General features: G+C 38.1%; 1 protein-coding gene across 1 annotated transcript in view; it reads right to left on the bottom strand.

Moving 5' to 3' along the window:
- Nucleotides 1–117: 117 nt before the first annotated feature.
- Nucleotides 118–14,371, bottom strand: part of LOC117409339 (SH3 domain and tetratricopeptide repeat-containing protein 1) — a 28,076-nt gene continuing 13,822 nt past the window's right edge. Inside the window, exons 8-17 of the mRNA XM_034015224.3 lie at nucleotides 10,209–10,404; nucleotides 9,673–9,803; nucleotides 9,416–9,457; nucleotides 7,203–8,891; nucleotides 5,833–6,013; nucleotides 3,871–4,021; nucleotides 3,652–3,774; nucleotides 2,824–2,974; nucleotides 1,212–1,408; nucleotides 118–547 (exon numbers count right to left, since the gene is read on the bottom strand). Of these exons, the coding sequence (XP_033871115.3) occupies nucleotides 290–547; nucleotides 1,212–1,408; nucleotides 2,824–2,974; nucleotides 3,652–3,774; nucleotides 3,871–4,021; nucleotides 5,833–6,013; nucleotides 7,203–8,891; nucleotides 9,416–9,457; nucleotides 9,673–9,803; nucleotides 10,209–10,404 (3,119 nt within the window). The 3' untranslated portion in view covers nucleotides 118–289. The remainder of the gene's footprint in view (nucleotides 548–1,211; nucleotides 1,409–2,823; nucleotides 2,975–3,651; nucleotides 3,775–3,870; nucleotides 4,022–5,832; nucleotides 6,014–7,202; nucleotides 8,892–9,415; nucleotides 9,458–9,672; nucleotides 9,804–10,208; nucleotides 10,405–14,371) is intronic.

Consider the following 14,371-nt stretch of genomic DNA (forward strand, 5'->3'; position numbering starts at 1 on the left):
TTTCTACAGAACTATATTCCAGCATTCATTGTCCAGCAGATGGACCCAGTTCATGTGCATCCTTTTGAACAACAAGCCAGTGCTGTAATTGCATAGACTAGAATGACCACAAAAAAATTTAAAAATAGAAAAATATATTTGAGTTTTTTTTTTTTTTTAAAACACTTATAAAAGGTGAATAAAACAGTTTTACACCACACCTTAACTCTGTGTTGCTTCATTGCGTAACACTTTCCCCATCCTACAAACCTAAATGGCATTACTTCACATCACTGAGGAGTCCCAGCTGTTAGACAAATGTTTTCAGCTGTGTCTTGGCTGTGTTCTGGTAATACTGGTCTGGTGACAGGTTGATCCTTCGGACATTCAGGTCTGCAGCAAAGACTCTGGCCTTCTGATAGAAGAAGAGAGACAGCTCCCTGTTGACCAGGAAGTTGTGATAGATGGTGGCAAGTCGAGTGCAAAGCGTCAGCTGAGACTTCTTGTTGCCCAGGTCCATAGCTGCAGCAAGAGCCAGGTGATAATATCCTGCAGCATCGTGGGGGTCCTGCAAGAGACAAGACGAACCAGAACAATATATATATATATATTTTAACAACCAAAAAAAAAAAACAACAGTCACAACATTTCAGATATTTGGGAATGTAAAAGACAACTATGACTTTAGACAGATATACCCTTATTTATATACACCATTATTATTATTATTATTATTATTATTATTATTATTATTATTATTATTATTATTATTATTATTTATTTCTTAGCAGATGCTCTTAGTAGCAAGAACTTCTTTCCAAGACTGTCCCAGGGACTTCAGGTAACACCACAGTTACAATCATGCGTGTACACAGAGGAGGGGAACACCACGTACATTATAATCTTACATCAAGGAGCTTTATAATTACCAGGTAAATCATTCCATAAACTGGGAGTAAGTCTGTTAAGGTCCTATTCTCCACTTCTAGTTCCCTACTAAATAAGTTAGTAATGTTCACTAGATCAGCCAAAGTATACTTGTATTAGTAAAAATAAAACAGCACTGTCTATCTAGTCCACAACAGTGTATTGCCAGAAAAATAAACTAAACTTGATCCAAAGTTGCAGGTGACTAGATGGCACTTGGTCTTGATCTTACATATATCTATGGCAGCCTAATTAATGTTAAGCTACTTAAAAGAATGTGCTATAGACGTTACAAAAAAGTTTACCTTTAATTCATAGAATAGCATGTCCCCGAGTGTTTGATACACCTTTACGTAATACAGAGTTTCTTCATCAAATTCCAGCGGAGAGGAGCAGAGGGACAATGCTTTCAGGTAATAGTGTTCAGCCAGCTCACACTGTCCAAGGCAGTGATACACAGTGGCCAGCCTGTGATAGGCCACTCGCTCATTCAGCTGGTCATCTGTCAGTAAAAAGAATATAATCACAGTCTGCATATCAGTGCTCCTGCAAGACCGTAGCCAGCTGTGAGGCACGGGCCTCGGTTAAAATCATACTAATAATGATTTAGTTAGGCTCTTTTACATGTTGCTTTGGTGCAAAATAAAATGCATTTAATCCCTTGTTGTGCATACATTAAAAAGTCAATCTAATATAGCCTCTGTGCTCTTCAAAATCTTTTACTGTCATTGCACTACACACAATTATTATTATTATTATTATTTGTTTATTTAGCAGACGCCTTTATCCAAGGCGACTTACAGAGACTAGGGTGTGTGAACTATGCATCAGCTGCAGAGTCACTTACAACTACGTCTCACCCGAAAGATGGAGCACAAGGAGGTTAAGTGACTTGCTCAAGGTCACACAATGAGTCAGTGGCTGAGGTGGGATTTGAACCGGGGACCTTCTCATTACAAGCCCCTTTGTTTAACCACTGGACCACACAGCCTCCTAGTTGAAACTGGGGGTATAATTAATGGTCAGTTCGACATACTGTATGCTTAAATTGTGTCTGTTTACTTATGTGGAGTCTCTGTGTAGCCCCCCCACTTCTCTCATTTCGTGAGTGGCATGTATATAGACAGTTACTTTGATGGATGTGTTTAGTACTGTCTGTATTTCAATTTAATATCAGTATTTCGGTTATATGTAGAGTTAAAGTTTTTTGCGTTTTATTTTTCGCAAATGTACCTGATTTTAAATATGTTTTTTGCCGACTATTTTTATTAAAAAGTGAAACAAGTCGATTAACTAAGACTTCTTTCTACTCCAGCAAATAACGTGCAGATTGAAGATCAGCTTTGTGGTCTTGCTGCACTGTCACATAGATGAGATTCATCTCTCCAGAACAGACATTTTGCAGAAATTTGATGCCAGTGGTCACAGGAAGATTGGCAAACTCCATTTAAAATCAGATGCATGTGATGTTGTGTAAAAAGAAAGCCAAACAGAGCACTGCATTTTCATGAAAGAGAGGACTTATATTTCTGTGTGACTAAACTAAACTTTTGTATTTAAATAAACAACATATAATAATGTCTTCATATCTTTATTCTTCCGTTATAAAAACTTCAGTAGTACTGGGGGGGGGGGGAGGGTTTCATGGGCAACTGCCTTGTGATTTTTCATGGCTGGCTTCCAGAAGGCCAGTAGAAAAACACAGAAGACATTTTTTTATAATTCATCTTGGAATAGTTAAAAAAAAAAACAGACTACATCTGCCATCTGGTGGACATTGATGGAATTGCCTGTATATATAAATTTAGTACACACAGGGAATTAAAATAGAGCCAAAACATGAACCAATATATTTTAATAACATCAAAAAACATAATCCTACATGTTTACGTTTCCAGAATATGAGTGCTATTTTACCAAAGCTGATGCTGATGGCCATGGCTGTCTGTGCATATTCAACAGCTTCTCCAAAGGCCTTGAGGTTTAGCAGTAACTCCACTAGCTTGTTGGAGAGCCTCAGTTGTATCTTCAGAGCTCCTGTCTTGATGGCAAGTGGAAGTGCCCGGTCCTGAAACATGCATCCTTCATCAAAGTTACTGTTACTATACATTTGTAATGGGCTTTTAACACACAAAGATCCCATTAACTATAGCCAAAACATTAGTGTAGTATGACGGGATTCCCTAGCTGAAATGTTCTTTTTCGGTTTCTGATCATGCACAATTATTAACCTATTCTAGAGAATCAAACACTCAGAATACGAATATGAATATGCAAAATACAAATGTTAAAACGTTCCCTATATTATATTATACCTAATATACTTAATTTTAAACTACATAGTAGTTTAAGCTAAGTTAAATCACAAAAAATAAAAAAAAACACACTTACTGCAGCATGTGAAAATGCGTCGAACAACGTTTAGTTTCTGTGGTGTGCACTGTACATACAGTGGTAATGCAAGTTTGATATTATAATTGACGTCCCACGATCCCACGAGCAAGCCAATTGCCTCTTTAGACCCCAGAGCTCAACAGAAGATGTTGGCAAACTACCGCCCCCTGGCGGACAAAGGCCAGCCCTGCACACGTGAGCTCACCAGGTGCCTAACCAAGAGCCAGCTGTTCCACAGTCAGGATAAATGGTCCCTGATGAACAGTTGTTACTCCTATTTGTTTTTAATTATTAATGTTTGTGTAAATAGACTGCATTACTCAAGCGAGGTACAGTCCTGTTTATACTTACTCTATAGAAAAGTACTGCTTTGTCTCTGTCCCAGGAGCCATTGAAAAACACGTCTCCTGCTGCTTCAAAAAGCTCCAGAGCAAAATAATGATCCCCGGTGCTGACAGCAGAGTCCTGGGCAACCTGAGAAAATAGCGGCAAGGAATTTCATTAACATGCATGTGTTTAACCAAGACAACACCGTGTCTGTTAATACGTCAAGACACCACTACACTGTACCTGAATGTAAAGGTCCACCAGCTCATTTTGCCTCAGTGTGTGGTAGATCTTCCCTGCCTGAAGCCAAGCATAGGCCTCTTTTTCTTTCTTCTTCAGGTCTATAAATATTCCCAGGCTTCTCTTAGTATACTCCAGAGCAGATTTGTAAGCTCTACAAAAATACAAATACAAATTAGAATTTTTTAAAAATAAGAAATTATAAAAAGCATTTTTTTTAGATAGAGTAGTTTAACTACTAACTTTTTACTTGGTGGTAAAAATATATATACATAAAAATAAACACATCATTTTAAATGACCTATTCATAATACCAGTTACATTAAAATCATTAGCAGTAATGGGGTTTATGTATCAGTTAGTACGATTTAAATATATAGTAGGTGTCAGGTTTAATAGATTATGGGGTAGATGTACTAAGATGGGCCAGTAGCAGCGCAAACATACTGCAATTTGAATTTTCGTTGCGACAGTTCGCAAAGTATACATTTTGTCGTATGTACTAAGAGAAAAGAGGTTAATGAAGAGAGACGCAACATACTCATTTAAATATTTATTGCATAATGTTAGTGAGATCTCTAGCATTGAAGAGAGGTGCCACATTAATTTTGAATAAATAATAAGTCAGTTTATTCCATCAGGTTCTATAGTGGGGCCTGCACCACCCCCCAAATACAAAATTTGTTTATCAAAAGGCTTTTCATAATCACTCAGTAGCCCCTTACTATACCGGACATGTTTGTCTGACATTAGGAGGTGTCGGGTTTAAAAAAATACAATAAAATCGCACACATTTATAGTGCTCAATGTATTTTAAATGTATAAATCATTGTGCTGAAATAACACTAATGTATTTTGAATAGGCTACACATTACATTATGTAAAACATATAAATCTGTACAGTAGGCCTAAACAGTACACAGTACAGCAGTAAAATCAAATGAATACCTAGCACACTTTATTTTTACTTTAGCCTGCTGTAGGCTACCGGTAACACACAATAAACCATGCTGCTGCATTGTACACATTGGTGTGCAATGCGAGTAAAAGACTGCCAGTATTTAAAATTGAAACTAAATAATTTTAACTTTTTTTTTTGTATTATTATATTTTTTTAGCCTAGACAATTAACACAAAATAGGTCATGGTGCAGCATTGACAAGTTCTGATACTTACAGGAGGACAGTCAATTCTCGCAAATTCGTATTATCATTAGTAGTCTATAATCCAAATGTATACTGTCCGTTTTTATTTAAGTTAGTCAGGGGTGCAGTGCTAAATTGTGCACAATTACAAACCACCTGCACATTATTATTATTATTATTATTATTATTTATTTCTTAGCAGACGCCCTTATCCAGGGCGACTTACAATTGTTACAAGATATCACATTATTTTTTACATACAATTACCCTTATACAGTTGGGTTTTTACTGGAGCAATCTAGGTAAAGTACCTTGCTCAAGGGTACAGTAGCAGTGTCCCCTACCAGGGATTGAACCCATGACCCTCCAGTCAAGAGTCCAGAGCCCTAACCACTACTCCACACTGCTGCCCATTAATAGAATAGGTGTGTTTCCTATTCCTATACAGATGCTCAGAGTGCGCTGGAGGGGTTAGCGGCACATGTGTGCAGTCTATTGCTACCAGAAATGTCATAGAAATGTGTTTTCAAGGCTTGTAAGTACACCCTGCTTTTAGGGAAAAATAAGTATTTGGGTGTTCACTTCAAAAATGCATTGAGCACAACTGGCAACGCATGAGAAAAAGCCGGTTCCCAGCTTAACACGTTTATCACTTTTTTTTCCCCAGATTACAGCCTCCAAATACACTACATAAAACAAAGAAAGACAGACTGACTCTCCTTGTACACAGGTGGATTCAAAAAGTAAAATGTGATATCAACATTTGTGATTTGGCATATTTGCGCCTTCCCCACTGCCACACAACATAAACCTCCTTCACCTTTCAGTCCCCAAACTGAAGTACAGCTGGCTAATGCTCTCCAGTATCTCCCCCTCCAGTTTCTTGTCTCCTGTCTTTCGAGCCAAGGCCAGCAGGTGCTCGCTGTAGATGATGCACTGAGCCTCGTTTTGGGACACTGTTCTGTAGAAATGACACAGCAGCTGAGTGGCTTGGATCTGGCCTAAACAGGAACGGCACAATTCAGCAATGAGTACCATGTTTCAGCAGTCAATAACACCATCAAGCTATTATTATGATTACAAGTCACATTTACTACAAGTTATAAGATAAATAACAGACAAGCTACAACATTTAAAATCTTACTGACCGCAGACTAAGAAGTGGGTTTCTGAAATATATTGAAATTAAAATGTACTGAATATATTTTATATACAGTAAATATATTTCTTTTTTTTCAGTCAAGCAAACATACTGTACCCCAAGTGAAGAGTATAAATAACACTATTAAAACCTGGCCTGAATGCTTTTCTCCAGTCATGTGGTCTCCATGGACAGTAGTAGCGCAGTTTATTAAAATTCCCAATCAAGTTTAAATTAAAATTCAAGATATAGCTTAAAATGTATGAAAGAAAACGTATGACAGACTGACGTACCATGCCCTACATTTCCGTACTGAATAACTTCTTGAAACAAGTGTACATGCAAAGATTTGTGAAAGTCACTCAACAGGTTCCTAACAGAGGCTTCCAAAGCCCAGCCAACCAGAACTTAAACTTGAAAGAAAATACATTTGATCTAAGCAAATCCGTGGATGAGTCAGTCTGTCAAGCAAAGGTGAAATCATGAAGTTTGACAGCAGATTATGCTGACAGAACTCAGACAACAAAACATGTATTTTATACTTGTGAAATAGAAATATTTTCAAAACACCACAAGAGACTTTTACTGTAATTAAATATGTTGCTACTCTCTTCTTTGGCCCGTATTTTAATAAATTATGAGAAATAAAAATATCCCGGAAATATCTAGTGGTGTAGGTATCTGAACCCTGCTGTGCAGCCCGTTAAGAAAAAAACATTTCTTTGTACATTTACCAGTAACTTTATCAGTTAATAAGCTATTCTATAAATGAATGTACATTTCCTTGGTCTTTATAAAATGACTAACTTTACAAATTAACCATATATATATATATATATATATATATATATATATATATATATATATATATATATATATATATATATATATATATATATATATATATAAATATATATATAATTTTTTTTTTTTTTTCAAACATCAAAAAGCCCATTACATATATTGTATAATATTGGTTTTGTTCTGTAATTAACGTGGTTCCAAAGGTTCAAATACACAAATAAAAAAGTTAAAAAAACTATACTTACAATCAGCATGGTTTGCCATGATTGCGATGAGAAATGCCCATTCGTAATAAAACGGCCCTTTCTCTTTTTGATTTTGGCCGATGTAATACTGGCCAAGCTCAAGCAAGACGGTTATAAAACTGATATCATGGGCGGCATCCTGCAGTTCAGAAAAAAGCTTTACAGACTTCACGAGGCTGGTCTCTGCTAGACACGTTGCCTTGGCAAACACACACAGGAACCCAAAGTTAGCCTGTACAATAGCCCGGTTATGTTTGAAGTCTTGCTCTTCACAAATGTACAGAGCTTTCTGAAGACTCTCGGCTGCTTGCCTTACATCCTTGACGTGTCTCAGGGCGATGGCACGCATGTTGTAAACAGCACCTTGTTGGAGAGGCGTACAGCTTGAAGGTGACGTATCCAATATGGAGTTTAAGATATCCAAAGCCTTTTCATATTGGTAATTTAAAATGTGTAACCATGCAAGGGAAATCAGAGTATCAGTTGCATCAACTGAGCTAGTCCAAGACTCAGAATTTATGGCATTAAGCAAGTAACAGATAGCTTTATTAAACATCTTATGATGCTGGTACAGCTGTGATAAACACAGGCAGATAGTCCGGCAATGCGCTTGCTCTCCTTTGTTACTGAAGAAAGTAAGTGCTCGTTTGAGGTAAGGTCCAACCTGAGTTGGAATCACTACACCAGCTCTTCCCATACCATACAGCCTTGAAGCATTTTTCAACACAAAGTTAATGCCAATTAAACAGTCAGTAAGCGTACTGCTGGAATGTAAAGCAGCATGTTTTACACAGCTAACTGCAAGGTGTGGAAGATATTTCTCACCATACAGCTTCCCTAAAGTTAAGTAGTAGTCACTGGGCATTGTCCTGATACGTATGGACAACTCTTTGGTAAGCAACTGAAGTCTTTCAATGAATGGTAAAGCCCGGTCATTCTCGTTACGTTTACTATAGAATTTCGCTAAGAGAAAGCAGGTTCTTGCCTCAGCAAGTTTGTTCTGAGCCAAGACAGTCTTCTTCAAAATGTACTTTAAGATCTCAGACTCCATTTCTGTGCTGCAAATGTAGTTGGGAATTCCCATTAGCAGTGCAGCAATACGCTCGAAAATGGCTGAACATTTCTCCTTGTTCTTTTGCTTCAGGTAGATGGCTGCTAAGTTTGTGTTCACAGCAATTAACAAAAACATATCCATGAAATCCTCTTTGACGACACTCAGAGCCTCTTCAAAGTAAACCCTGGCTTGAGAAAACTTACATTTCTTGGCACACAGCTTCCCCAAGAGAAAACAGACTCTCGTCTGAGCCCAAAGCATCTTTTTCTTTCTTGCTGTCTCCCTGGCCAAGCCCAGATAACACACCAGCTCCTCCTCCTCCGAGTATCCGTGAAAGGTGGAATTGAGAAAAGCGAAGGAGAAGTCATAGAGGTTCCTGAATTCTGGTTTGTACTCTAAGCTGTTGAGGAACTCGAGTAGGGGCTGGAATTCCTCTGCGCTGGGATTTTCCTCTGAATTGCTGATGAAGAAGCAAGGCTCTCCTGGTCCTGATGGCTGAGGGTGGCTCCTGATAGATATAACATCCTCATCCTCACTAAGGGATGCGCTCGTCTGAGGTTCCTTCCGTTCCACTGAAATACTTCTTTTGTCCTTCAGCTCCCTTCTTTCTTGGTCACTCACCATGCTTTGCGTTTCTAAAAAAAAACAGATATAAATACTAAATTATACAATTTATTTGCCACAATTAAGGACCAATGACAAGTATAAATAAACAGTGATGATTCAACCTCCCCCTGCCCTGTCATACATTGTAAAAGCAAAACAGTATGTTCTCTTACAATCTATCATATAGAAAACAACAAACATTCAGTCATAAAATCTCAGTAAACATAAAGACACTTAAAATGTGTCTCATAAAACACCTGGTCCTCAGAATATTGACAGACCAAATGTGCCAGTACTAGTAAATGTAGTTTCAACATTTTTTCTTTTTTAATGCAGAACAAAGCAGCTGAAGCAACTTTAAAGCTGACATAAGCAATTTGCGTTTTAGGTCAGTGACATGGGAATTATTTAATTTCTGCAGAACCCCTTCTAAACTCCAATGCCTATGACACATATATTATATAGAAAGTCATATGTGCCTTCCTGCAGTTTGCATAGTACACACAATGCACAAAAGATTATGGTATAGTATAAAACTCCATAACAACCTTACCTTGAGGCAACATTCTCGCAGAACCCAGTGGTCCTAGCTTGTCTGCAGAATAAAAAAATAAAAAAAACATTATAAGTTTGCCTTTAGTCCAGTATAATAGCAAATGGAAAACACTACCATCACTGTAACCCAGGCTGTTTGATGTGTACCACTGTTGCAATAGGTCAGTAATACAGTACTGAAATCTGACTACACCAAGCACTATGTTTAAAATGTTTCCATGCCTTAGGGGCATGTTATTTGCACTTTTCACATACCCATTTTGTAGACAGTTCCAATGTCAGTTTGTGACATCTTCTTTAGCAAAGTAATAGAGTCTTCTCTAAAACATTCTTCTTGGAATTTAAAAATTGATTTCTCGTCTTCATTTATGAATACTTCTGTCGACCTAAGAAATAAAAGTGGTTATTCAATCTGTAACTATGGGGTTCATTTGATCAACCACTTATTTTTAGGAGAAATCCCAGGAGATTCCCCAATACTGTAAAATCCAGCTGTGGCTTATTCTGGTTGGCTATACTGTGGGATCAAATCAGCCCCTAGGCTCATTGACAACTTCTAAACACTGTCTAACCGATGGCACAAATGGTTTCCAAAATGTGGCCTTCAACAGCTCAGCCAATCAGGTGTGAGAACAATGATCTTGGCCTACATATATAGTGAGTGTAATAACTTCCTGCCACACAGATTCATCCAATATTGGTGAAAGGTTTAGCATATCTAGTTTTCATTTGCATTTAGACCTGTGTAAATATGAGTTCCCCACATTCACTCAGAAAAAAGATATACTTACTGACAAACAGAATCACTTGGCTTCACATCCCTTGTCTTTACCAGTCCAATCTTTCCAGAATCTGCATGTTTCCCCACAAACCACTCCAAGCACGAAACAAGAAACCCCACAATTTCAATTGAGTCTCCAGTTTGGAAGGCAAGTTCATCTGGTCCATTGCCTTTAGAATAAACAGATGCAAAACAAGAGCCCACAGCTGGAATAGCAAAATAATATCAAGGTTAATACAAACTATTTCCTTGAAAGTCTATGACTTCCAATGACGCAGGACAATTATTACTTAATCACTAATTAGATCATGTATATTGTTTAATATTCAATTCAATTCAATTAATTTTAATATCCATGCGCAAATAATGCCTGAGGGGAACTATCGCGGCTTACGTGAATAGAAAAAACTGCCTCGAAGTAGTTGCTCTGTGCATTAATGATTCAGACAATTGCTTGCATCATCAGTGATGAAGGTTCAGATGACGAAGAGTTTGACACAAACTCCGCTTTCCTATTGTTACGCTACAATCCATAGTTTGGATTTATTTTTTTTTGGACACTAACAGCCTGAAACTCTTGGAACATTTTATTGCTATAGTGCTACTTTGGATGCTACATTCATTTATTATTTCATGTTGTGTTTTCACACTGGACACCCCAATTTCTTACTTCCAGAGAATAGGTAAAGCCATTTACTTTAGAGGACCGAAAATTTCACGTGTTTTTAAAGTTTATAAATGTAGCGACTTTTATTCTAGTGTTTTTCACCTACATATGTGTTTTTTCATGATGTGCTTTTGCACTGACTGTAGCTTTAAAGTTTAATGTTTGTTTTGTGAAAATATTTAAATGACAAAACAGTGGACTGCAGCAACTTGTATTTCACCAGTGAATAAATATGTTAACTGCACTTCTTGATTCTTTAGCGTGACTGTGTGCTGGGCTCCGATAGACTATATATATATATATATTATATATATATATATATATATATATATAATATATATATATATATATATATATAGTGCACTCCGTTCATAAGAATGAAATCCGTCCCGGATGATTTGATTCTTACAAGCGGATGATTCTTAAAAGCGGACCAATATGATTAATGTGGTGAAGTGCTTCAGAATCAGTGTGTTAGTTTGAGAATGAAAGCTTTGTTCCCTGCAGTGTAATGGGTTGACCACTAGATGTCATGAGTTCCCGCATGTATGCACAGGGACCATCTATATATATATACATATATACACACACTAGCGGGATTCCAGTGTATATATAGGTGAGGAATAGGAAGATACAGTTTAGAAGAAAAAAAGTATTGTAGAATAATTATATGAAATTCACATGTAGTTATTTTGATTTACCACTAGATGGCGAAACAAAGACTACCTGTATAAACAGCAGTATTGTCTCTTTTCGCGGTAACCTAACTCCTGTCCAATGGGAAGGGTTATGAAAACGTTCTCGAGTAACTGTGTTTTCTGTCGCTTACAAGTACTGGTTATTTAAGCATGGCTAAACACACTTATACAGTGGATTCATATTTCCCGAAACATAGTAAAATTACTAATTACAGTGACAGTCTTCAATGTGAAGAAGAACCAGAAACCTCTGCTGTGCCGCTCATAGAAGAAAGTGAAGCCCCCGTGTCAGAGCTGGACATGAATGCAACATAAAGGCCAAGCACTGGAGCCTACGGGAAGGGGTCTGTTTCATGGGCTTGAAAATACTGTCAGATTTATTGAAAATGGATCCTACCAACCACATACTTCAATTCCCAGTGAGAGGAGGGAGGAAGTTTAGAAAAGAGTGGTAAGTAACCTACACTTGGCTTGAATATAGTCCAGCACTGAATCAAGCATTATGTTTCCTTTGCCATGCATTTAGTGGAGGTGGGTGCACTGAGGAAACCTTTCGTACAAAAGGATTTGTAATTGGAAAAAGGCAACTGAAAAATGTAACAATCACCAAAAAAGCACTTGTCATGTTTCTGCAGCTGTGAAGCTTTCTGCTTACAGAGATTCCCAAAAGACTGGTAGTGTTACTAAAATAAATACGGAACATGACAGACAAGTTGAGGAAAACAGGCAATACTTGAAAGCTGTGTGCCAAAGTTACATTTTCTGTGGACGTGCCGGTATTGCACTGCATGGCCATGATAAGACTGCAGAGTAGAGGTCTTGATAGGTCCAAATAAATCAAACTGACCCGACCATGAACCGACAATTATTTACCCGATCCGGTATGTAAAATTCTTGGAACGCTTTTCCTTTCCCCAGCTTAGTATATGCACTGACTAGATACAGTATTAAAGCAGTGTTTTTTCCAGTCATCCAGTCAGTTATTCCATCATGAACCTACAGAGAGGACTGTAAAACTAAATATATAACATGTTTGTGTAAAAGATACAAAGATAAATACATAATCTGAAAATCAAATGAACTGAAGCACGATCTCGTAAATGCGTGATTTTATTACAAACTTAACACAAGAGCAAATGGAACTGACATGTAAAATTTGTGTTTTGCAAAACTTGTTTTCCTTCTTTGCCCACAATAACAACAGATGATTCCCACACTGCAGGCTTGCATTTTTCTGTGAGCTTTTGTTCTTGGAATTCGTTTTTCTTAAGTTTCTTTCACATCCTTCATAAACAAATCAATTACTCTGACTTTTAAGAATGATCTAAAAGAAACATCTTCGATATGGGTCATGTGTCTGCTGCTGCGCTCTGCAAGCCATGTCATGTGTTACTGGGGGAAGCCAATCCACGCAACATGAATTATAAACAATTACTTTTAGTACCAAAGAGAGCTCTTTAACAGTAATGGACAGTTTGTGTATTACTGAGTAAACAAAATTGGACCCGACCAGACCCGACCGTTGCGTGACAATTTTCCACCCGAAAACCTGTTCGGTACGGGTCGGGTCTCGGGTCCTCGGGTCCGGGTAGACCCGTGAAGACCTCTACTGCACAGTCTTCTAATTGGGGCAAAGTTAATGGAAGTGAGAGCAAACGACAACCCCCTAAATGAATGTTTCTTTAAAAGGCATGACAAATCGTTTAGTTAGGTTCAAGGCAAGCATCAGAACGAGCTGATTTCAATAATGAAAGACCACTCAACAAGTGAAATAGCACAGCGAGTATGAAATGCAGGTATGTTCGTTTTAATGGCTGATGAAACACAGGATATAAGTAGACATGAACAGGTTGCAGTTGTACTCGGATACGTTGGCAGCGACTGTACAGTGCAGGAATCGCTTGTAGGATTCCACTGAACAACAAAAATAGACGGTGAATCATTAATGCTGCTCCTGAAAAGCATATCATCATCTCTTATAGTGAAGCTAAGAGCCCAGTGTTACGACGGGCAGCAAATATGGGAGGGCGTTACAGTGGTGTTGCCTCTTGTATTTTAAAAGAAAACCCCTTGGCAATGTATGTGCACTGTTACAAGCATATCCTGAATCTGTGTATTGTGGGTGTATGTAGCACCGTAACGGCAATTCGGCATATGATGAGCAATGTGTCTTCGCTACACACCTTTACTGAGGGATCATCTAAACACCATGCCATTTGTGAAGCTTTGCTGAAAGGTGATTTTTATGGACAGGCTACAACTTTAAAATCGCTTAGTGACACAAAATGGAGTTGCCGTTCTGAAGCGTTGAAAAGCCTTGATAATTTTGAACAAGTTGTTGCTGCTTTGGCTGTTATTTCTGAAAATGATGCTGGACAGGGTGGTCAAGCTAAAGGTATAATGATGCTGGACGAGGCGGTCAAGCCAATGGTATAACGATGCTGGACAGTGCGGTCAAGCCAATGGTATAATGATGCTGGACAAGGCAGTCAAGCCAATGGTATAATGATGCTGAACGGGGCGGTCAAGCCAATGGTATAATGATGCTGGACTAGGTGGTCAAGCCAATGGTATAATGATGCTGGACGAGGCGGTCAAGCCAATGGTATAATGATGCTGGACGGGGCGGTCAAGCCAATGGTATAATGATGCTGAACGAGGCGGTCAAGCCAATGGTATAATGATGCTGGACGGGGCGGTCAAGCCAATGGTATAATGATGCTGGACGAGGCGGTCAAGCCAATGATATAATGATGCTGAACGAGGCGGTCAAGCCAATGGTATAATGATGCTGAACGAGGTGGTCAA

This window comes from Acipenser ruthenus, chromosome 2 (genome assembly GCF_902713425.1).
Source record: "Acipenser ruthenus chromosome 2, fAciRut3.2 maternal haplotype, whole genome shotgun sequence".
In the NCBI taxonomy this organism is placed as follows: domain Eukaryota; kingdom Metazoa; phylum Chordata; class Actinopteri; order Acipenseriformes; family Acipenseridae; genus Acipenser; species Acipenser ruthenus.